The sequence below is a fragment of the Choloepus didactylus genome, chromosome 11, assembly GCF_015220235.1.
Source record: "Choloepus didactylus isolate mChoDid1 chromosome 11, mChoDid1.pri, whole genome shotgun sequence".
NCBI lineage: Eukaryota > Metazoa > Chordata > Mammalia > Pilosa > Megalonychidae > Choloepus > Choloepus didactylus.
Window position 1 is genome coordinate 86,830,589 of NC_051317.1, and position 25,267 is coordinate 86,855,855.

General features: G+C 37.8%; 1 protein-coding gene and 1 pseudogene across 1 annotated transcript in view; one reads left to right on the forward strand and one right to left on the reverse strand.

Annotated features, from left to right (window-relative positions):
* ZSWIM6 (zinc finger SWIM-type containing 6) overlaps positions 1-25,267 on the forward strand; it is a 236,046-nt gene that overhangs the window by 135,434 nt on the left and 75,345 nt on the right. The window contains exon 2 of the mRNA XM_037798901.1: positions 20,232-20,588. Coding sequence (XP_037654829.1) covers positions 20,232-20,588 — 357 coding nt within the window. The remainder of the gene's footprint in view (positions 1-20,231; positions 20,589-25,267) is intronic.
* LOC119505960 lies at positions 2,136-2,920 on the reverse strand (annotated as a pseudogene).

Here is a 25,267-nt window from a genome sequence, read left to right on the forward strand (position 1 = left end):
GAGTTGATAGCAGAGACCCTGAACTCTGAAATACTCTGCACAGTTATATGAATATTTTGGGGGACTGGGCATCCACTGCCCTTTTTCAGATTCTCAAGGGATTGATGACCCCCCCCCCCAAAAAAAAAAGTAAGGACCACTGAACTAGCCCTTTAGCCTCTTTTTGCAGACAAGAAAGAAAGAGTAAATTGAAGTCAAACAGCTAATTAGTAGCAGAGCTGGGATTAAAACTCAAGTGTCTTTCCTGGGTCATTTCTCATTCCCTTATACTGCCACTCCTTAGACATATTTTGATTCCAAAACAAATCTAAGCCAGTATGTACATAATTTCGACTTACTTAGCACTCTTTCACAGTTAAAGCCATTATGTTTACATTTCTTAAAAATGAACAGTGGTAAAAATTGGCACTGGGGTTTTCTAGTGTCTACTGTATTATTATTTTTTAATCCTAAAGTTTATTAACATGGGCTCATCATTATTCATAAAAACTTTATTTAAACAATAAATACTATTGAAAGAAAAATTGTGGATTAGATTCCCTGAGCCAATAGTTGAATTATTCTGATTCTTTCTATAATGTTATCACTACCAACATTCAACAGAAGTACTCTCCTAGGTTAAAATGGAATATATCTATTCATTTGCACTTCGCTTTGAGAAGAAATAAATGAAACCAAATTGTTTTTTTTATAGTCGTATTTAGTATCAGTGGCATTTTTGTGAGCTTTTGACTTGTTTCAGAAAAAGATAGAGATACTGTCTGAGAGTTAATTCTCAGTAACTACTCTTTTACATATGATCCCTGGGTAAGGCACATGGATCATGTGTTTTCAGAATTTGCTATCTTGCAGCTTCCCACAATAGAGCAATCTAGTGGAGTACTCTGATTTCATTTAACCTCTCCACTAAATAAACATTTTACTTCATTCCTCCACTCAAAAATACTGAGCATGTATTATATGCCAGGCACTGTTCTAGGTACTTCTAGTTGTCACTAGGGTCTTAGCAGCTCTTCCCTCCTAGGGCCATGCATCTCTGCTTGTGTAATATAGAATAAACTCTTAATGCGGTATTTGCCCTTTAGACTCTCTCAGATCCTTTCATAATGTGCTCTTTGAGCTTTGCCACTCAACTTCCAAGGATTTGGAGGTAATATATTGTAAACACTTTTTTTTGACCATTATGGGTGAAGAGTGTGTGGTATTCTGGTTAATCAAATATTAATAGCTATTGCTTGTTGAAACTATGTCAGATGAACTTTTAACTATAATTGTGGTGCAAATAGCAGCAGCAGTACAACAAACAGCAAATACAACAGGTATATTTTCTGTTATTTTGCATCATACAACATTTCAACAACACGCTTACATTTCCCACTATGGTGGATGAAGGATATTGATGATGAGGCATCTCTAGCTGTTAAGCCGAACATGTCCAGATGGGCTTGAACTGGAGAAAAATGACAAAACCTTGTCAATTGGCTCATGATGATTTATGAATTCTAAACTTTCAGTTGAGCTCTTAGTTCTATTTAGCAAACTGACTGCTTGTCCTGAACTGTGTTTTCTTTTTGATTTCCTACAGCAGCTGTTTTGACCTTTTTCTGTCCTTCTTCTTTAAAGTTCTATTTAATAGAGTTCAGTGGGAGAGCCCTTAACTGGATGAGTTCTTAGAGCCATTACCATTGTCATGTCATTCTGAATCTCCAGAAGGGTGGTTCTGGATGCAACTTACTCCACATTTATATGACGTGGAATGCCCTCCCTCCCTTTGTTTTTTCACGTGAAACAATTTGGTTTCATAGTTGAGTTTAAAACCACAAAGATGCTATGTTCTTCATATAAAAACAGTAGTACAGATACCCTGTACTTTCTAGAAAATAATTTGATAGATCCTCTCAATGAAAAAAAGCTCCCCATTTTATGGTTTCAGTTAGGTTACTTGGAAAAATCTCACTTCTGGACTGATTCCTAAAATATACCATTCTACCACTCTGCATCTTTTGGTTCAAAATATGGGTTATTGTCATTCAGGTACGTGTTCCTGCGTTGTTACATATTTGATAATATATATATATATATATATATATATATATATATATATATATATATATATATATAGTCTGGTTTATCACTTAATGTGTCGTAGGTTCATCAGCCTTTTCTGTAGGTTCATCAGAAGGTTGAGCAAGGTGTGCCTTTCTCTGTGGTCTTTCTTCAAGACCTTCCAGGAATGGAGACACATCGTCATCATCATAGATCATAGACTCTGAGTCATTAGCAACAATTCCAATGGAAACATTCTTTTAGTTAGGTCCTGCTCTGTAGTAAGTGTCTCTCTTAGGGCATGCTGACCATGTTTAACCAGCTTTCAAATTACACTTCATGAACTCAGATGTATGTCTCTTCACGTAAGTACGAGCTGGTAACAGACTCCAATGGACATAGCTCTGCCATCAGAATAGTTAGTAGAGGGACAGGTTTGGAAAATATGAGAGCCCACATCATCATAACCAGCAATGAGCAGTCTCACAGCCTGTGTCTTTGGCCATGTCGTTGTGTTGTTATCTGGGTCTTGCTTCCAATTAGAGATACAAAATGAGACATGGAAAGAGGTCTGTCAAATACAAATCTGGAATATAAATACTCCTGATACACAAAATTACATAACAGTCTAGCATCAGCAGTAAGCCCCACAATTGAGATACCAGTATGTTTGTCAACATGGAGAATTTTTTTTTTGGATAGGCTGCAGGCTCTAATTGTGTCTCTTCAATGCAGACAATACTGCGTGGATTTTCAATTTCAGACCAACCATGGCTGAACCTTGCTTGACAGTTTCCATTGCATATTCAGTTTGATGAATCCTGCCCTGAGGGCTCCAAACAGTGACAATGTTGTCATATTGGTTGCGAAACATGGTTCCAGCATGGGATTGATTATTGCCTCCTGCAAACCTGAGGATCAAGCCCTCTCCCTTTCTTTTGATGAATACCTGTTAACATAAACAGAACACGATTTGGGAAATGGGGGCCCTGTTTGTTTCTTAAATCAAGCTCTGATCTGACTTCTTAACCATCAACTTGCCCAATAATCCAGTGACTTCTCAGAACTGGAACACTTATGTTATTCATGGATGTTTCCCTGGAGACTTGTACCTTGCCTGTTGTCAGGTAGGGGGTTAGGGGAGTGGTTGTTGAGTGAGTGGTATGGCTACTCATATGCTCATATTATTTTAATCGATAGGAAGGGAAAGAATATAGCTTTTTAGGTGATGAATGCAGACAAGATGATCCATTGGTGTCATTGTCTTTTTTAATGGGCTTTCTTTTATGTTTCTGTGTTATTCTAAATTTTATACATTTTGCATAGGTAAGCCTCACCTATACTTGTACAATCTGAGATTTTTTAAAATGGAAATTTTGCTGACTGTATAGAACACAGCAAAGAGATATCATCCTGCCTAGTTAAGAACCTCAGTTAGAGGCAGGTAGGTAAAAATTATGTAGGTAAAAACTACGTTTACTTGATTTTATATTTAATTTTAAAGTTTTAAATATTTCTTCCAAAATGTCACAGACATGTTCATGACTGCAGCTATAGCAGTATTTATCCATTCTCTTTCTCCTTTCCTGAGCCATAGCTTCCAAGTAGTCAATTATTGCTTCTAACTCTGTAGCACTCAGGGCAGGTCAGAGGTCTTTTGAATGAGTGTGGTGCTTAACGTTGTCACGGATGATAGCTCTCCGTTACTGCTCCCTACCTCCACAATTTTTTTTTTAATAGAAATCATCTGGTATTATCTCTCTCACTTAATAAATGAGAAAAAAGAGGGAACAAAAGAGAGGCATTAAGTAACTTGCTCATGGGGTTAAAATTAGATAGTGGCTGGAATTAAAACTAGGAGTCCAATCCCTCTCAGCTTTGTCTTACTTTGAGTTCTATGGAGTGTGGTGGAGCCATAAGGGAGGGATTGAGCATCCATGGGTTAAGGGACAAGAAAAGCCTTGGCATGTCCTGTTTCCAAAGTGGTCATTCATGGGGTCAAAACAGGCTTTGATGAGTGTGGTCATCACCAATCTCCAGGAACATATGCTATAAATCATTTATATGCCACATTCATTACTCAGGAGACCTTGAGCACTTTTCAATTTTAGTGAGAGCACTTTTCCCCCCTTATTACATAAGTAATACGTGTTCATTGTAGAAATTTTAGAAAAGACATTCCCCCCTACCAACCAAAACAAGGAAAATAAAAAAATTACCTGTAATTTATACTATTCCAAGATGTCGGTGGGAATGTCCTAAGTTTTATCTGCATTTTGAACAGATGACCTGTCTCTTTGCTTCTTTATCACTATGTACTTAATAAAAAAAATGTACTATTTAGCCAAGGTGTAAATTCGTTGATTTCAGTCTTCTTAAGGACACATGGGGCAGAGAGGATTTTCTTCTCAGCCTGATCTCCACAGTTAGGGAAAAAACAATAACTTGCAGTTCTGTCATGGACTAGTGTTCCTTGGGATTCTTGAAAGAGAGCAGGAGCTCTCACTTCATTCTGCCTGTACATGTCCGAGAAAGAAAGGCTGTGGTCACTTTTTCTTCCACAACAAGAATTGCAAGTCTCCTTTACAGTAGCATCCAGCTTAAATCTTGGTCTCTAGCTCAGTGCTGAGGTGGACTTGAGCTCTAAAAATAAATTTAAGTCTACCTCAACATGGAAGGCAAATGGTAGGGCTAAACGGGTGTTTTATATTTTTTGTAAAGAGCTCTGGAAAGGTAAGAGTGAAAAAATATTTTTATTTATTGAAATTAATAGTTATTTTGTGGCGAAGTTAAGTCTTTTAGGTCTGTTTGGAATCAAATCATGGTTTCAGAGTGTGCTATGTAAAATGGGAACAAAAAAGTTAACAATTCCATTCTTTTGGAAGTATGAATATATTAGAATATGAATTACTATAACAACAACAAACACACCCTTGTCCATTATTGTAATAGAAATGCCAGCATGCTCTTGGGAGCTTGGCATTTCCAACAATGTGCGCACTAATACTAGTGGGCTGGGGTTTTAGTGCACATGTTGGAAATGCCAAGCTTCCAAAAGCATGTGGCATTTCTATTACCATAATGACAAAAGCAGGCACTCTGTAAAAGGAGTTGCGGTGTTTTAGATACATTTTTAATTTCCATCCTTCCTCAGAGCAGCCCTGCAAGATAGGTATTATTAATCCCCTTTTATAGATGAGAAAATTGAGGCTAAGTTACATGCCTAAGGTCATTTAGCTGAGATGTATTGCAGCCTGAAGGAAGACTGATCTTGTTTTAGGAGGTTCCAGTTCTCTATAAAATCCTTCTCCACCCTTGCTAACCTGCATTCTGGGGCTTCTGATTTTCTCATACAGGGTGCACTTTCCTTTAGGCAAAAATGTGTTACTGAAATAGTTGCCATTAATTTTTTTTCATTAATTGAATTATTTCAAACACATGAAGAATCCTCAATTAGGACATTGTAAAACAATTTCTTTGTAAAAGAAAATACTCTCATTTATTAAAAATTTTTTATATTTCAATTTAGATTGTAAGTGAAGGTTTTAGTTAAAATAGAATGGTATAGCTATATGTATTAATAGTTGTGATAGTAATACATTTTTGTTACTAAAAAATGTTACTTTCATTTACTTTTTTTTTCCTTAATGCCCAGACCAGTTTAATACCTTATGCCTGACTTCTTAGGATAGGGAAATTTTAGATTACATAATGAGCTAGAAATTATATAAATTTTCAATATCACAAGTCTTAAATTTTTCACTATTCTATTTACTATGTTTAATCAAATATTTTGATTAGAAAACTCTTATTTAGGCTGTAATTCTAATTACCTGGTGGTCCCAAGACCAAACGCATCAGCATCATTTAGAAGCTTGTTAGAAATGCAAATTTTCAGACCTAACCAGACCTCCTCAATCAAAAACTCTGGGGTTGGGGCCCAACAATCTGTGTCATAGCAAGCCCTCCGGGTGATTCTGATGTACATTCCAGTTTGAGAACCACTGATCTCTGTGTATGTTCCATATGCCAAAAGTGTTTGTGCATTCTTTCATCTAACAAGTGCTTCTTGAGTGCCTCTTCCAGGACAGTTCTCTGTGCTGGGGATGCCACAGACTTCTGCTGTCTCCAAGCTTTCAGTTTAGCTTGTAGTATGAGAGGAGTGGACTCTTAGAAATAATCTTTAGTTAGGTTAAAGTTTCCTGGGTTTGGGGCGAAAGCATGTTGTTATTTGTGACTTCTACAATGCAGGGCAGGCATTGCTTGGAAGAGCCCCATGAATCCCTTCATTTGATAGGGATCCAACGGCCTGGCATGTTTGTTCCAAGAGATGTGCCAGATCGTGGGAGGCAACAGGTGAAAGAATGCAACCTGCCTCCAACTGAAAACTTAGCAACTTTTAAAAAACATTTGATTACTTTATTGTGGTTTTATATATATATATATATATATATATATATATATATATATCTGTATATATATCTTAAAATTATCATTTTAGGCATTTTTAAGTGTACAAGTAAATGGTATTAATTATATTTACAATGTTGTGCTACCTTCACCACCATCCATTATCAAAACTTTCTCATCATCCCAAACAAAAACTCTATTCAGTTAAACAGTAACACCCCATTTCCCCTCCCCTAGCCTCTGCTATTCCACTTTCTGCCTCTATGATATTTTAAGTGAAATCGTACAATATTTTGTCCTTTTGTGTCTGGCTTATTTCAATCAGCATAATATCTTCAAGGTTCATTCATGTTATGGCATGTATCAGAACTTAATTCCTCCTTTTTATGGTTGAATAATATTACATTGTGTGTTTATACCACATTTTATTTATCCATTCATATGTTGATAGTTTTTTCCATCTTTTGACTACTGAGAATGCTGCTGCTTAGTAATATTTTACTCGGGTGTCTAGATCTCTTAATTTGCCTCCTGTCATTCTTTCTTTAAATCATTTATTTGTTGGTAGGAAAATATTTTATTTGTGCCCATTTTTCATTTGAATTGCAGACCCTCCATGTTCCTTCCTGTCCTTCAGAGGGCTGCGCTTAATCCAGAGTGTACTCCACCACTGCTTCTCTAAGAGAACTTCAGCTTCTTCACCTGTAAAAAGAGGAATATGACGCTTACTTTAGTTAATAGGGTGGTTGTGAGGATTTAAGTGGGTTTAATACCCTGGACGTAGGGATAAGGAATTAGGAATGGGTTAGGGCCAAAATGTGGGAGCTCATTTGGAATGAGGGGTCAAGCCAGAGCTCTAGGGTGTGGGTGGAGGAGTTTAGCTACTGAGGCATGCATTCTCCCTTCCTGGCTCTGAGCATACTGGTCTCCTCATCTCCCAGCCCTGGTAAACAGAATTTCCAGGGTTTCCAGAGTTTATCCTTCACCGATTCTTGAGGCAAACAGTTAAGTATTTTGTAAGGTTGTTTTGCTGTAAGCAACTACAGGAAATAAACAGGTAAAAAGCTCTGGGCCCCAGGGAGCAAAACAAAGGTGTGCAGAGGTGTTAAGAGTTGTTGTTTGGGAAGCTAAGGGCTCTAATAAGGTCCATCTGCACTTCACAAGTTGAGAACCCAGGTGAGAGGCGGGTATAGGGAGAGGGAGGGAGCCAAAGTTTCAGAGCCGCAGTAGGGACCTTGTGGAACGGGCCAAGGGGTCCAGGGGGCTGCCCGCCTTTGAGAAGGATGGAAGACTGGAGGTCCATTGCTTGTATTAGAAAAGGAGAATTTAAAAGATTGGGCATATAATTTAAATTTGTAAGCACCTGGGTGTTACAGTTGAGAGAATTGCTCTAATTTATTTACTGCCCTCTTGGCTGCCCACCTAGAACTGGAGGCTGGGCACCAGTTATTTCCCTCAAATATTCATGTTAAAATGCAGAAATGCATTCTGGAAAATTCATTGGTGGTGGGGAACCCTTATGGACTTCAGGATTAGGTGTGACACAGAGGGATGTGACTTCTTTATCTAGTGCATTCCCCTTTAGCTAGGAAGTATGTTAGTTCTCTTTCTGGGTGACCATTGCAGGTAGCTAAATTAGTGGATGAGTATTTTATTTCAGAAATAATTATTAATGCCACCAATAGCTTAACACAGGTATCCTGATAATATGGCTCCTTATATGAAATGGTACAAGAATCTACATTAATGAGAAAACAAAAATGATAGTGAACACAGTGCCCCTGGGAACTCTTGGTTGGGCCCATCCAGCACATGCTCCATAAATTTTTATGTTGTTTATATGTTGTGCTGTGGTTTACAGTATGGTCTTTGCATTAATTTGCCAATGTGTTTCTCTCAAATATTAATGAACTGTAGGATTGATTCTATTCCAAACAGTCATTTTAAAGGTGAACTTAAAACTAAAGCCTTTCCTTTGAAAAAATAGTTTTTTCGTGAGACGACAACCACTTAATTACTGATTGCCAGCAAAATCTCCTAATGTCTTTCTATAAGCGGTTTAAGCTTAGTGTTAGAAATTACAGCTAGAGGATTTAATTAGCCAGCTCACAGGATGCAGGCTCTTTAACTTAGGATTTTCCTTTGAGAAAATTATGTAGTTGAAGAAGGCATATGATTTTTTAGACAAGTTGGATTTTGAGTTGAGTTGAGTACCTCAAACTTGGGCCCTTGTTGTGTCTGTACTGCTGATCTGGAAATTGTGCATGAGTTTAGTTAAAACTTTTTTAACACTGATAATTTCCACATGGGGTGTTGGGGTTGTGTGCAGCAGTTCTCAGAGTTAGAAAAGATGAAAGTTAGGTTTTATTGGCAATGATTAACTTATCTATTTTACCAGGGACACATAATCAGGTATTAGCTACTATACATTTAGCCATGGTAGTGGGTTTAATTAGCCACTGAATGCTTTGTTAAATGGTAACACTTTTGTATTTTCAAACTTCGTTTAAAAAAATACAAAAAAAATCCTCTCACAACCCTTGCCACCCTTTCAGCCATAACATTACATTGCCTTGGTTTCTGCCTTTAATTTCCCTGGGGCTTCTTTTTATTTAGGAAAGGGTAAAAGATGTATTTGTGTAAGCACTACACCAGTGATTCTGTTAAATTCCATTTCAACAAAGAATACGTTAGTTGAGCGCCTCATGCACAGGGCACATATTTTTCTGAAAATAATGTGCCCTGAAAGCAATTGTTTTTAGTATGTATGTTTATTTCATGTCTGCCAGTTTATTTTGGCTTAGGAATTTTCTTATGCTTTCAGTTTGTAACAGTTTTTCAGTTAACTGAGCACATGTACATTTATGCATAAAATGGTCAGCCTTTAAAAATTCTTTGTACGTTTTAAAACAGCTGTCTTTCCAGTCCTCATATCATGGGTCTCCTTGTCCCCGTTAAAATGTATCTAAAATTTAACCTGAGATATGGAAAATCAGCCCTCATGGAAAGCTTATTTTGGGATATCAGTGAATAATTAAATGTTTGCTTTCTAGAAACCTTAATTAATCCTTGTGAATGTGAACCTAATGTAGACATTGGCATATGTATTTATGTTGAGAATCCTGCCCCTTCACTGTTGTCTATTGAGTATTATTATCTATTTATCCACTGTTAGATGCAAGTACAAATAATGCCATTTTGAAGGTGATTTAGAAGAGTTATTTCTTCCGTATTTTGGCAGTGCATTATAATAGCAGTTCTTTAACTTTCTGGTCTTGGCATCCCTTTACACTCTTAATCATTGAGGATCTCAAAGTGCTTTTGCTATTCTGTGTTTGAAATTAAAACTGAGAAAAAAATATATATTTATTAAATAACAGTAATAAACCTATTACATATTAATATAAGTAACATGCTTTGATGAAAAAGTAACTATTTCCAAAACAAAAAAAAATATTTCATTGAAAAGAGTGGCATTGTTTTACATTTTTGCAAATCTCGTTAATGTAGGTCTTAATAGAAGAGTGCTAGATTTTCCTATCTGTCTGGATATTCAGTCTGTTGTGATATCACCCATAATGTATTCTTTGGAAAACTGAAAGTGCTCATGAGACTTAACTCATAGGAGAGAGTTAACAAGGCCAGTAATGTCTTGGTATAATTACGAAAATAGTTCTGATCTCATGGACTCCCTGAAGGCGTTTTAGGAACCTATGGGGGGTCCCCAGACCATCGTTCGAGAATCATTGCATTATAACATTTAAAAATATATATGGTTATTAAAAAAATCTCTCCCCTAATATTTTCTGCTGTTTCTGTATATGAAAGTAATACTCTTTAACAAAATTCCTGTTATGAGCATTGGCTGAACTTAATAGGAAAATGGAGAAAGAGAACCGGGCTGTGCAGAGGTATCATTGAGGGTTTTTGGTTTTCCGACACATGGCAATGATCCTGCTAGTGTTGTCCTGCTCACTTACTGCATACATTCTCAGTGACCCCTCTTAAATTTCTGAGTCACCTAACCAGTGAACTCCTCTTCCCCCAAGCCCCAAGATTCCAGTAGCTTAGAAAAAGCAAGTGTTATGGATGAAGGGAATGTATATGACACCCCCTCCCTATTTCTCCAGCTGGGAAGGGAAGGAAAGGGAAATAAAATTTAATGGGCACTTTTACTATGTGCCAGGTGCTTTACATATGTTATTTCATTTTAGTCCCCCAAACATCCCCAAGAGATATTTTTTTATCTACATTTTGCATGTGATAAAGCAAGACTCGGAGAGGTTAAGATGCCCAAGGCACACAGCGTTTAAGTGACAGAACCTGATCGGAACCAAGGCTTCTCTATTACAAATGACAACATGACTACACGGTGCTTGTGCCTTGGTTTTGTGCTTTGGTTTTTCTTCAAAACCTGCAGATTGGGAATGTGGATCTAAGGATGTACTGGGCTGAGTAGTAGCATGATGATAAAACGATTTGTCCTGTGAGGTTTGCTCTTATGGGATTAACTGTATTTCACAGATTATATTTTGTAAAATCAAATAATACCTTTATAAGGGAAGGTTTATATAATTTCTTCAGTTTTAGTTCTTTGAAAATAAAAGTTAATTATCCATATTTTACCACAGAGTACAGGATTGCCTCTCTTTGTGTGTTCTGTTCTGTCCTATAGTATAGCTAACTATCCCAGAGGGAGACTTTGCATTTGCAGTCTAAAACAGCTGGTCATCAGAGTTTATTAGAATTCCAGAAAGACAAAAAGTCATTCTCAGGAACTTAGTTTTGTTCCAGGTCACCCTGTACGTAAGAGATAAGCGAGTTGTGTGAAATGTCTTTAGCCCTCTTGGAATTATTGAGGGAGGAACATCCTCCTCATTTTTCTTGCGGGTGCTGTGATATGATTTAAGACTCACAGAGAGTGTGTTGGGGAATTCCAAAGAAGGTTTCTCGAATTGGAGAGGTCAAAATAACACAAATCCTGAAGTAAGGCTTGTTGGAATTCCTCCATTATTCCAGCGTATTGATTCAGTGTTTCATCATCTTAAAAAGTAATATACTAACTGTCCCTGACGTGTGTGTGTGTGTGTGTGTGTAATTTTCCTGTATTTAAGGTAAAGCCTCCCACCTCTAGCAATATCAACCCCTGCAACCTAAAAGAAGGGGAAAAAATGCCATAGAAAAGCCTTAAATGGGTGCTACAGAGTTAGTCTAATTAAAGGTGCAGTTGACATTAGGGCAAAGAATTTTCCTTAAAAAAAGCTTAGCAGTAAGGAGAGTCATCCTGATAGCTGATAGTGGAGAAAAGTAACAACAAAAACGTCCACTTTAAAAATACTGCCAACTGCAATTGTACATTATAGAGAATGTTGTCCTCACACTTGGTAACCCCCTACCTAAATGGTCATCAAATCCTGATTAGGGTGGCAACGTAGAAGAACTTAGAACAATTAGAAATCTTTCTGTCAAAAATGGTTGGAATTTTTGAGTTTGAGTATTTGGAAGATAATAAGGTATTATTATTTGGAAAATAAAACATTCATGAAACACCTTAAACTTGGATGATACTAAATTAATGAAGTGTTACTGTATGACATGTATGTGATTATTTGTGCTCTCATATATCTCTTGGATTAGGTAGTTTTGGAGTTCTTTGGTCATTTTTTTCCTTTACTTTATAAAAACAGTAAATTTTCAATGTAGTGAAACTGGATAATGTGTGGATTTTTTCCTAGCATAACTGTTTGATGTTAGGATCCAATATATTTTACTTCCCTTTGACTTGAAGGTCATTTTTGCAAAATTATTTGAGAACTTCATCAGTTTTCTTAAGAACCTCTTTTTTTTAATAGTTAAATCAGTCTCTTTTTGAAGCACCTGTTATGATTCTTCCGTTTAAAGACTAACTAGTATAACTCTTTTGGATCCTCACTTGTCTTGGGGTTATCTGTAATTGGAAAAGTTCTCTAATATCACTTTCATAGAGAAGCCAGTAAAGATGTTGACTCGCAGGTGGGCAAGGTGAGATGATTAGTATTAATTTGGGAGGGACTGATTTTTTAAATGGCCAGTTTATGATAACTATATACCTTTTATGGCATCTGATTTCCCTGTGCAAACATGTATTTAACAGGTGGAAAACAGATCCTCTGTATTAAATGTACAGAATTACTTGGAAACTTTCTGGGTTCTTATGATCTGGTGGTATTATTTGTGTTATTCTGTGCCTGTCCCACAGAGTTCAAATGATTGTAGGTTTGTAGTGCATCCCCGGTATAGGTTATTGCAAGACTCCCCTTATTACTCTTCATTTTTGAAATTTTATTTGGGGTTTACATCTTTTTTATGCAATTTTATTGAGATAGATTTATATACATACAATCCTTCTAAAGTATACAACCGGTGTGTGCTGGTTTGAATGTATTATGTCCCCCAGAAAAAGCCATATTCTTTGATGAAATCTTGTGGGGCAGACAGAATAGTGGGGATTAAGTTGGAACGTTTGAATTAGGTTGTTTGCATGGAGATGCGCCCCACCCAACTGTAGATGATAACTGATGGGATATTTCTGTGGAGGCATGGCCCCACCCATTCGGGGTAGGCCTTGATCAGTGGAGCCATTTAAACGAGCTGGCTCAAGGAGAGAAAACTCAGTGCAGCTGTGAGTGACGTTTTGAAGAGGAGCAAGCTTGCTAGAGAGGAATGTCCTGGGAAATAGCCGTTTTGAGACCAGAACTTTGGACCAGACAGCTGGGCCACCTAGCCAAGTTGACACATGAGCCCAACCATCACAGTCCACCCCTTGTCAACTTGGCAGTTGTACACATTACCTAAAACCATACCTTCAAAATGAACGTTATAGCTTATGCCATATGATAAGGGGATAAGACAGAGAAGAAAGCAAAAATATTTTCTTTACAGACAAATACAAACATACAAAATGAGGAGGAAACATTCATGTCATCATAGGTCCAAAGTTCTGGTTTCAAAATGGCTTTCTCCCAGGATGTTCCTCTCTAGCAAGCTTGCTCCTCTTCAAAACGTCACTCACAGCTGCACTGAGTTTTCTCTGCTTGAGCCAGCTCATTTATATGGCTCCACTGATCAAGGCCCACCCCGAATGGGTGGGGCCATGCCTCCATAGAAATATCCCATCAGTTATCATCTACAGTTGGGTGGGGCGCGTCTCCATGCAAACAACCTAATTCAAACGTTCCAACTTAATCCCCACTATTCTGTCTGCCCCACAAGATTTCATCAAAGAATATGGCTTTTTCTGGGGGACATAATATATTAAAACCAGCACATTCCACCCCCTGGACCCCAGAAAAACGTATTCTTTCCAAATACAAAATACATTCATTCCATCACAATATCACAAAAACTTAAATCATTTCAGTAACAAAAGTTAAGTACAAGATCCCATCAAAATCAGTTATAGGCATGGCCAGTCCTAAGGCATAATTCTTCTTTTAGCTTTGGATCTGTGGACTTAGAACAAGTTATATGCTTCCAGTATACAAAGGAGGGACATTCATAGGATAAACACTTCCATTGCCATAAGGAGAAAGAGTAAGGAAAACAGGGTTAACAGGACCAAAACAGTTCCTAAAACTTGCAGGACAAACTCCATTAGATTTCAAAGTCTGAGAGTCATTTACAGAACAATGTTGCATCCTTGGGGCTTGAGAGAGCGGGAGTCTAACCCTTCCTAAGGGCCTTTGCGGCAGCCCTTTCCTCTCCAAATGCTTGGGTGAATGCTCCAACATATCCACACATTGGGGAGACCACCTTCTCGGCCCCACCCTCCTCAAACATTGGGGCAGCTCCCGGATTCCCTTCCATCTCTGGGGCACACGCTCAACCCCTTCAGAACAGTGGGGTGGCAGCCAGGCTTTCCCCAATTCCCTGGGAATGTGCTCCACCCTCTTTGGGACCTTGGGTGGCAAAACTCTTCCAGATCATCGAGGTGGAATGCCCACCCTCGACCTCCAGGGCAAACTCACCCTTTCCATGCGTGTCGGCTGCTCCACTCTCCCAGCCCGAGACCTCCTGACTCCAGACCTCAACCTCCATGGCTCTGTCTTTGAAGAGATTTTTCCTTTAATTTTTTCCTTGTCTGTCTCCTCCAGTCCAGACCGGCAATGGCTGTGTCTATAAATACCTCACAAAAATTCTGTTGGCTTTGCATGAAGCACACAGGGGTCAAAGCCATTAGACAATAGGACTTCCCACAAATCCTTTCTGGATAATTCCATCTCCAATCTTGGCTTGTACTGAAATGGTGCCTGGGTTCCGTGTTTGGTTACATCCTCATGTTGGGCTATAGCTTCAGGGATTCCACCCCCTGGAAGCTCGTAATTTTCCAAGCGATCAGTTTCTGGTCTCTTTGAGCCCAAGAGTTCAGTTCTAAGTTTATCTCTCTCCACTCGCATTTTACTATAAGCTGCGAGGAGAAGCTAGGGTACATCGTCCACACGTAGTCTGGAGATCTCCTCAGCTAAGTATTCCAGGTTGTTGCTTTCAAATTCTTCCTTCCATCTGACCCCAGGAAACAATTTTGCCAAATTCTCTGCCACTTTAAAACAAGGATTGCCTTCCTTCCAGTTTGCAACAACACATCATCATTTCTGTTCAAGGCCTTGTCAGAAGTATCTTTAGAGTCCATATTTCCACAAACAGTCTCTTTAAAGCAACTTTGGCCTTTTCTATCAAGCTCCTCACAACTCTTCCAGAAACTCCCCATTATCCATTTAAAAAGCCGTTCCAACATGTTTGGTATTTGCAAACTCAGCAGCAAAAGCACCCCCCCTTCTCTGGTACCAAAATCTGTTCTAGTTTGCTAATGCTGTGGAATGCAAAACACCAGAGATGGATTGGCTTTTATAAAAAGGGGGTTTATTTGGCTATACAGTTACAGTCTTAAGGCCATAAAGTGTCCAAGGTAACACATCAGTAATTGGGTACCTTCACTGGAGGATGGCAAAGGGCGTCCGGAAAACCTCTGTTAGCTGGGAAGGCACGTGGCTGGCGTCTGGTCCAAAATGGCTTTCTCCCAGGATGTTCCTCTCTAGCAAGCTTGCTCCTCTTCAAAACGTCACTCACAGCTGCACTGAGTTTTCTCTGCTTGAGCCAGCTCATTTATATGGCTCCACTGATCAAGGCCCACCCCGAATGGGTGGGGCCATGCCTCCATAGAAATATCCCATCAGTTATCATCTACAGTTGGGTGGGGCGCGTCTCCATGCAAACAACCTAATTCAAACGTTCCAACTTAATCCCCACTATTCTGTCTGCCCCACAAGATTTCATTAAAGAATATGGCTTTTTCTGGGGGACATAATACATTCAGACCAGCACACAGTGGCTCACAGTATCATCACAGTTGTGCATTCATTATTGTAATCAATTTTAGAACATTTTTATTACTCCCAAAAGAAAAATAAAACATAAAAATATCAAAGAAACGTAAAACATCCCATACCCCTTATCCCCACCTATTGTTAACCCTTAGTATTGGCGTGGTGCATTTGTTAGTATTGAGGAAAGAATATTAAAATATTATTGTTAACTATAGGTACATGTTTTCCCATTTAACTCTCTTATTATTAACTCCTTGTAATAGTGTCGTACATTTGTTCTAGTTCATGAAACAACTTTTTGTATTTGTGCTGTTAATCACAGTCATCATTCACCACAAGATTCACTGTGTATACATTCCCATTTTTATCCTCTAGCTTTCCTTCTGGTGACATACATGACTCTAGACTACCGCTTTCAACCATATTCACATACAATTCAGCACTATTAATTATATTCACGGTAACATGATACCATCACCTCTATCCATTTCCAAACCTTTGAGTTCAACCTAGTGAAAGATTCTGCAGATATTAAGCCTCATTCTATCTCCTGGAAACCTGTATTCTAGATTTTATGTCTTATGAGTTTACATATTATAATTAGTTCATATTAGTCAAGTCATACAGTATTTATCTTTTGTGTCTGCTTATTTCCTTCAGCATAATGTCCTCATGCTTCAGGACTTCATTCCTTCTTACTGCTGAATAATATTCCATTGTATGTATACACCACATTCTGTTTATCTGTTCATCCATTGATGGACACTTGGGCTTTTTCCATCTTTGGCAATTGTGAATAATGACACTGCACATCAGTGTGCAAGTGTCTGTTTCCATCCCTGTTTTCACATCTTCTGCGTATAGACCAAGTAGCAGGATTGCCAGATCATAGGGCAACTATGTACTTAGCTTTCTGAAGAACCGTCAAAGTGTCCTCCATGGCATCTGTACTGTTTTACATTCCCACCAGCACTGAATGTGCTCCTGTTTCTCCACATCCTTGCCAACACTTGTAGTTTCCTGTTTGTTTAATAGCAGCCATTCTAGTGGGTGTGAAATGATACCTCATTGTGGTTTTGATTTGCATTTCCCTAATAGCTAGTGATGTTGAACATCTTTTCAAGTGCTTTTTAGCCATTTGTATTTCCTTTTTGGAAAAATGTCTATTCATATCTTTCACCCATTTTTTAATTGGGTTGTTTGTCTTTTTATTGGTGAGTTATAGAATTTTTTTCTATATTCTGAATTTCAAACCCTTGTCAGATATGTGGTTTCCAAATATTTTCTCCCATTGAGTTGGCTGTCTTTTCACCTTTTTGACCTGTGATGCACCAAAGTATTCAATTTTGAGGAGGTCTCTTTTATCTATTTTTTTTTCTTTCATTGCTTGTGCTTTGGTGTAAGGTCTAAGAAACTACCTCCTATCTCATGCTCATGAAGATGTTTCCGTATATTTTCTTCTAGGATTTTTATGGTTCTGGTTCTTATATTTAGGTCTTTCATCCATTTTGAGTTAAGTTTTGTATAGGGTGTGAGGTAAGCATCTTCTTTCATTCATTTGGATATGGATATCCAGTTCTCATAACACCAGTTATTGAAGAGGCTGTTCTGTGCCAGTTGAGTGGATTTGGAAGTCTTGTCAAAAATCAATTGACCATAGATGTGAGGGTCTATTTCTGAACTCTCAATTTGATTCCATAAAGTATGTCTATCTTTATGCCAGAATCATCTGTTTTAACCACTGTAGCTTTATAATATGCTTTCAGGAAGTGTGAATCCTCCTACTTCATTCTTCTTTTTCAAGACGTTTTAGGCTATTTGAGGCCTCTTGCCTTTCCAAATGAATTTGATAATTAGCTTTTCTATTTCTTCAAAGTAGGTGGTTGGAATTTTGATTGGTATTGCATTGAATCTGTAGATCAATTTGGGTAGAAATAACATCTTAAAGACATTTAGCCTTCCAAGCCATGAACAGTGTTTACATCTTTATGTGGGGGAATGACATTAAAAATTTTTAGTATGATTATTTTTACTATGCAACCTTTTTCAGTTATGATTTTCCAGAAAATTTCTTGATCAATAAAGGAGACTGAAATATCCATTCTGAAACAGGGAAAATCTTTGTGGAAGAAATCCAGAGATAATCATATTGCAAGTCTCAAAAATTCTTGTTGTGAAGCAATAACAGTCTTATTTTTAGAGATTGTTCTTTTTTAATTGATTCGTTGGGTTAAAATTATTACAACAGTTGTTTCCCTCTACTAAGTGTAGCTGAATATGAATTATCAAGATTAAAATATTTTACTCTGGAAGATGTAAGTTGAGTAGTGTTTCTTTCAATTCTCTGGCCTATGTAGCTGTAGCTTCTCTTGAAGGACATAGTAAATGGGGTTCAGATGTCCGATGTGTGAACTCCAGGTGGTGTTGTGGCTGTCACTCTCATGTCACATCTTAGCAGCTCTATGTGTAGTATTGTCTCAGAGTTCCTAAATGGTAAAAGGTCCTTCTCTTTGTGAATAAAGCAGAACCCAAAGAAACAGAAGCCAGCTGGATGCATTTTATTTAAAGTAGCATAGACAGTGAAATGCTGAGAGGGAACCAAGGGCTTTATTTTGTAACACTCGAGTTTCTGTTAGCAAAGGATTAGTAAAAATCCTTGATACCCTGAGATTCCCAAAGGGATCCCCTTCTCATTGTCTCAAGGCTTATCCCTGGCCACTGAAGCAGCTTTCTGAGGAAGGATGGAACTGAATGGGTGTGCCAAGTAAAGTTCAGGGAAACCTTCCCATGGGTTTAGGGAAAGGGAGTTTAGAGGATTTGTCCCTTGGTGAGGCCTACTTGGCCCCACTGCTGGACAGTGGCTGTGGGAGGCAATTTGCAGTGCCCTGTAAACTGTATCTAGAGCTGTCCAGTCTTGAATTGCTGTCTGTTCAGGGGTGAGTGTCTTATCTCTATATTGTTCTAAGCTGCAGGGAAGTTGGAGGTGATTCCTCTGTGGTTTTAAGTTTAAGCTACAACACCTCTTAAGTCCCTTCCCACGCTTAACAACCTTAAATCTCTAACAGCTTCACTCTGTATCATATGGAGGAAAATAGTTACTGTACGTTAACTTAGATCTTGGTGTGCGTGACATTTAGTGGGCTCCGTAGTTCTACCAGCAGGCATTGCTTATATACATTGCTATATTGGGGACATATAGTTTATATGTGCTACAGAAAGGATTATTAAATACAAACATTTTTTGGTCAAGGTTTGTGAAAGGGAACCCCTCAGAGTTGCAGTACTGTTTGGAGGTGGCTGCCCAGAGTAAGGGTGGAGTGAAGGGAGAGGAGCTTCTTGAGAAGAAAGCTGAGCTGGCAGACTATACTATAAAAAGGAAACAGAAAAGAAGGAACAAAATCAATGATCCCACTCATCTTTAGGGGATTTTTGCCACAGATTCAGGGTAGAATAAACGCTAGCTTATTTTTGCTGTGACAGAACAACTTTCTATAGGTATGATGGTAGTATACTGCAATAAGAGTTTTCACATGACTGCTTAAAAATACTTCAGTATGTCTGTTGAATACTGTTGCAGTTTGCCAGTGCTGCCGGGTGCAAAACACCAGAGATGGATTGGCTTTTATAAAAGAGGGTTTATTTGGTTACACAGTTACAGTTTTTAGGCCATAAAGTATCCAAGGTAACACATCAGCAATCGGGTACCTTCACTAGAGGATGGCCAATGGTGTCCACAAAACCTCTGTTAGCTGGGAAGGCACGTGGCTGGCGTCTGCTCCAAAGTTTCAAAATGGCTTTCTCCCAGGACGTTCCTCTCTCTAGGCTGCAGTTCCTCAAAAACGTCACTCTTAATTTCTCTTGGGGTGTTTGTCCTCTCTTAGCTTCTCCAGAGCAAGTCTGCTTTCAACAGCCGTCTTCAAACTGTCTCTCATCTGCAGCTACTCTCTCAGCTTCTGTGCATTCTTCAAAGTGTCCCTCTTGGCTGTAGCAAGCTTACTCCTTCTGTCTGAGCTTATGTAGTGCTCTAGTAAACTAATCAAGGCCCATGCTGAATGGGTAGGGCCACACCTCCATGGAAACTATCCAATCAGAGTCATCACCAACAGTTGGGTGGGGCGCATCTCCATGGAAACACTCAAAGAATTACAATCTAATCAACACTGATACCTCTGCCTACACAAGATTACATCAAAGACAATGGTGTTTTGGGGAACATAATACATTCAAACCGTCACAAATACCATTTGTTTATTGGCTGTAGTGAAGTAAGGGGGAGGCGGAGTTTGTGGCCTGAATGTTTTTACTTCAAAATCAAAGTTGCCATATTTTTTCTTGCTGCTGCCAAGGACCATACATTTCAAAGAATAGTACCTGACTGTAGAAGCTAAACTTGCTCTTCTTTTCTTCATATAGGTTTCCACTTGAGTGGCACAGTGACAGAACCTGCAATACAATCGGAGCCAGAAACTGTTTGCAACGTGGCCATCAGCTTTGATCGTTGCAAGATTACCTCAGTGACCTGCAGCTGTGGAAACAAGGACATATTTTATTGTGCCCATGTTGTGGCACTGTCTTTATACCGCATCCGCAAGCCAGATCAGGTCAAACTGCATCTTCCCATTTCAGAGACTCTCTTTCAAATGAATAGAGACCAACTGCAAAAGTTTGTACAGTATTTGATCACAGTGCACCATACAGAAGTTTTGCCAACTGCTCAAAAATTAGCAGATGAAATTCTTTCCCAGAATTCTGAAATCAACCAAGTTCATGGTGAGTATGGTACCAATTCTATGGATTTCTTCCCTGGATTCTTTTTATCAATTCAATTCTTTATTATAACGATGAATTAAATTTGAATTCTGTCATCAGCATTGCTCTTAGGTAGTTGTGAGAGATTTTTTAATTTAGTTTAGCATTCTTTTGAAGTGTTTCATGCATTCTACTAGGTGGCAAGCCTTTTGTGCTCAGAAAAAATTTCATTTGTTAAAGCTCAGTTCTTAAACCTCTTTGCATTTGGTAAAATGTCATCAAATAATAGATATTAGTTAAAGAAAACACTTAAGTCATTTAATTTACCTTTGTCACCTATCATCAAACTGACTTGAGCGTATTCAGATTTTTTTTTTCATTTTCTTTTTAACTTATTTTCCAATGCAATAAAGTTTCTGACAGGATTCTCATATTAAGATTAACTATTTTTAGAAAAAATATTGAAACTTATTTAACTATAGATTTTAGGGTGTGAATAATAATTTTGTATAAGACATCTCAAAAGGGTTTCTTTTAAATCCTTCATACATTGAACATGTTACCTCATTTGTTCATAAACATATTTATTGAAATGTTTATTTTGTCCAGCACAGATATGTCAACTTAGAAAATTTATATGCAGTTTTTTAGAGACAGATGCATCTATTTCATATAACATGCTAATATAGAATAAAGAGTATTGTTAAAATATGGGCTGATTGTGCTTTTAAAACATTTAGATATAATTTCTAAAATATTAAAAAATATGTTGAAGAAAGTAACACACTCTTGACTAAGCCACCCAGGGGCCTAACCTTTGTAGATTTCTTCTGTTATGATGACTTGTGCTATCAGACAAGTCATTTAACCCTCTTCTTTTAAATTTTCCTCAAGAGTCATTACTTTCTTTAGCAAATAAACATGTTTAAACAAGAATCAGGTTGAGATCTTAAAAAAAAACTTTTTGAACTGTTAAATATAACACGCAGAAAAGTGCATAGAATGTGAATGCACAGATTAACAAAGTGTACCAACACCTAGGCCAAGAATTAGACTACTGTCCACACTTGGAAGGGTTTCGCATGTCCCCTCCCAGCCACAAGCCCTTTTCTCTTCCCCTTGGTAATCACTGCCTGATTTTAATGGTAATCACTTCTTTGGCCGTTTGTAAATTGTTTTTTTTGGCATCACTAAACACTGATTTAGTTTCATCTGTTTTTAAACTTTAAATCATTCAGTATGATTGCCATATAGCTCACTTCTTTCATTCAAAATCATGCTTGTAAGGTTCATCTGTATCGTTTGCATGCACTGGTTATTCATTCATTTTGGTTGCTTTAGAGCAGCTCTGTCCAATAGAAATATAATGCGGGCCATGTATGTATAATTTTAAATATTCTAGTAGCCACTTTTTAAAAAGTAAAAAGAAATAGGTAAAATTAATTTTAATAATACCTTTTATTTAATCCAATATATCCAGAATATTAGTAATTCAACATATAATCAATATACAAAAATTACATATTTTACATTCTTTTTTTTATAAGTCTTTGAAATCCAGTATCTTTTATACTTACAGCACATCTCAAATCACACTGTAGCCATATTGCATGCACTCAATAGCCACATGTGACTATGTGGACAGCATAGCTCTAGAATGTTCCAGGTATGAAAATACCACTATTTGTCCATTCCACTATTGAGAGACCTTGTTATGAGTACCGCTGCTGTGAACATTTTTTTAAAATGAATCTCCATATTCTGTTTGATACTTTTAAGATGGTTTCTATGTCAGAGGAAAAAAAAGCCTTGTCATATTTCTGCTACTGCTGTCCACATCTGCCTCAGCTTTATTAAAGTGGCCACTATAAGGTATGTAAAACATTTTACATGTTAGGGCCTGCCAATGTTAAATAACAGGAGTGTAAACAGCTCTGCCACAGAAGGACCTTTGACTCACCAAAAGCACATGCACTTGAGGACTTTTTCAAGAAGGCTTCTGCTCTGTCATATCAAGTCTCAAATCTCGTTGCCTTGGGAAAATCCAGGCCAGTTAACACTCATTTTAGTGATTTCTCAGGAGCCTGTTTGTGGCTTCTTATTAAATTGTTCAGTGGGGACGAAGAATAGGGCATACCATTTCTTCAAACTTTTAGATATTCTCTCTTTTCTTAATTCATGTAATCCAGTATAGGGTCACTTTGTCTCTGAGTTTTAGTTTTACATAATAAACAATCCAAAGACATGACTGTATGAAAAATCCAGACCACATAGGTGAAGATTGTATTTACTGAGGGAAATTAGAAAGCTTGGTTTTTGTTTCAGAAGTCCACATCAACAATCTCTTGCTTGTTCTGCATTTTTCTTGCTTTTTTGAAGTATAGCAGCTCCCAAAGCTTATCTAACACATTTAAAAAAAATCCATTTCTATTTTGAAACAGCAGGACTAAGGAAACAATGTAAATTGAAGTTAGGAATTAGAATGTATTCATATGATATTATATTTCTTTGAGAGATTCTAAAAGTAGAAGAAAAGGATGACTAAGAAACAGCAAGGCAGTATGCAGGTTAGCTTTAGACTCAATGTGATTTTCAAATAACTTTCAGATGAGGGCAGCTTCATGAGAGCAGTGAACTTGAGCAGTTTATCCTGCCAGCTTTCTCTCCACTTAATTTATCTTCAGATTTGCTCTCTGCTTGGAAATGGGCCAATTGTATGAGCTGCCTTCCTGGCTTCCATTCTAGTTTGACAAGTGGTTAAAAAAAAAAAATTGAAGAAGAGCAGTAGGAAGTAGGCTCTGACTTTAAGTGACGAAACGGGATATCTGCTCCCTGGAAGGTCTTACTTTAACTGCTAGATTAATGATTTAGTAGGGTGTGGGATTAAAAATATTTTGCAGTTATTTGCCCACCTATGTGGTCCCACCTGTCTTCAAACTTCTATACTGAAGCATTCCCTTTTATTAAATCACTTTTTAAAGACATGCTTTGTCCTATAGTTTTGTGTGGTGTATTTTTCCTTTGAGAAAACTATCCTGAATGTGAATGTTGGGGGAATTTAATTTTTCTCTGAGGAAAAGTATCACTTTTACCTTGCCTAGATAAAGAGGGGTTAGGATAGGCTTTATGACTTTAATGACTATCATAAAGACCATGAATAGTTTAGCTTACCCAAATCCTTTTTGGAAGAAAGACAGTAGATGATTTATAAGTCAGTACAGACTATGTTGATAACGGGTTTTTCCTTTCCCTTGTGAAGTTATCCTGAAGCTTCTTTTTTTTTTTTTTAATCTTCATTTTATTGAGATATATTCACATACCACGCAGTCATACAAAACAAATCATACATTTGATTGTTCACAGTACCATTACATAGTTGTACATTCATCACCTAAATCAATCCCTGACACCTTCATTAGCACACACACAAAAATAATAAGAATAATAATTAAAGTGAAAAAGAGCAATTGAAGTAAAAAAGAACACTGGGTACGTTTGTATGTTTGTTTGTTTGTTTCCTTCCCCTATTTTTCTACTCATCCATCCATAAACTAGACAAAGTGGAGTGTGGTCCTTATGGTTTTCCCAATCCCATTGTCACCCCTCATAAGCTACATTTTTATACAATTGTCTTCGAGATTCATGGGTTCTGGGTTGTAGTTTGATAGTTTCAGGTATCTACCAGCTACCCCAATTCTTTAGAACCTAAAAAGGGTTGTCTAAAGTGTGTGTAAGAGTGCCCACCAGAGTGACCTCTCGGCTCCTTTTGGAATCTCTCTGCCACTGAAGCTTATTTCATTTCCTTTCACATCCCCCTTTTGGTCAAGAAGATGTTCTCCATCCCACGATGCCAGGTCTACATTCCTCCCCGGGAGTCATATTCCACGTTGCCAGGGAGATTCACTCCCCTGGGTGTCTGATCCCACGTAGGGGGGAGGGCAGTGATTTCACCTTTCAAGTTGGCTTAGCTAGAGAGAGAGGGCCACATCTGAGCAACAAAGAGGCATTCGGGAGGAGGCTCTTAGGCACAATTATAGGGAGGCCTAGCCTCTCCTTTGCAGCAACCATCTTCCCAAGGGTAAAACCTACGGTAGAGGGCTCAACCCATCAAACCACCAGTTCCCTATGTCTGTGGTCATGTTAGCAACCATTGAGGAGGGGTAGGCCAATACCCCTGCATTCTCCACAGGCTCCTCAAGGGGGCACTACATATTTTTTTCCTTTCTTTCTTTTTTTTTTTTTTTAACATCCCCTTCCTTTTTAAATCAACTGTATGGAAAAAAAAATTAAAAAAAAAAAAAAGAAAAACATACAATAAAAGAACATTTCAAAGAGACCATAACAAGGGAGTAAGAAAAAGACAACTAACCTAAGATAACTGCTTAACTTCCAACATGTTCCTACTTTACCCCAAGAAAGTTACATAATATAGCAACATTTCTGTGAACTTGCTCTTACTATATCCATCAGAAATTAACAGACCATAGTCATTCCTGGGCATCCCCAGAACGTTAAATAGCATATCTGTTCTTCTTGGATTACTGTTCCCCCTTCCTTAATTGCTCTCTATTGCTAGTTCCCCTACATTCGACATTATAAACCATTCGTTTTACATTTTTCAAAGTTCACATTAGTGGTAGCATATAATATTTCTCTTTCTGTGCCTGGCTTATTTTGCTCAGCATTATGTCTTCAAGGTT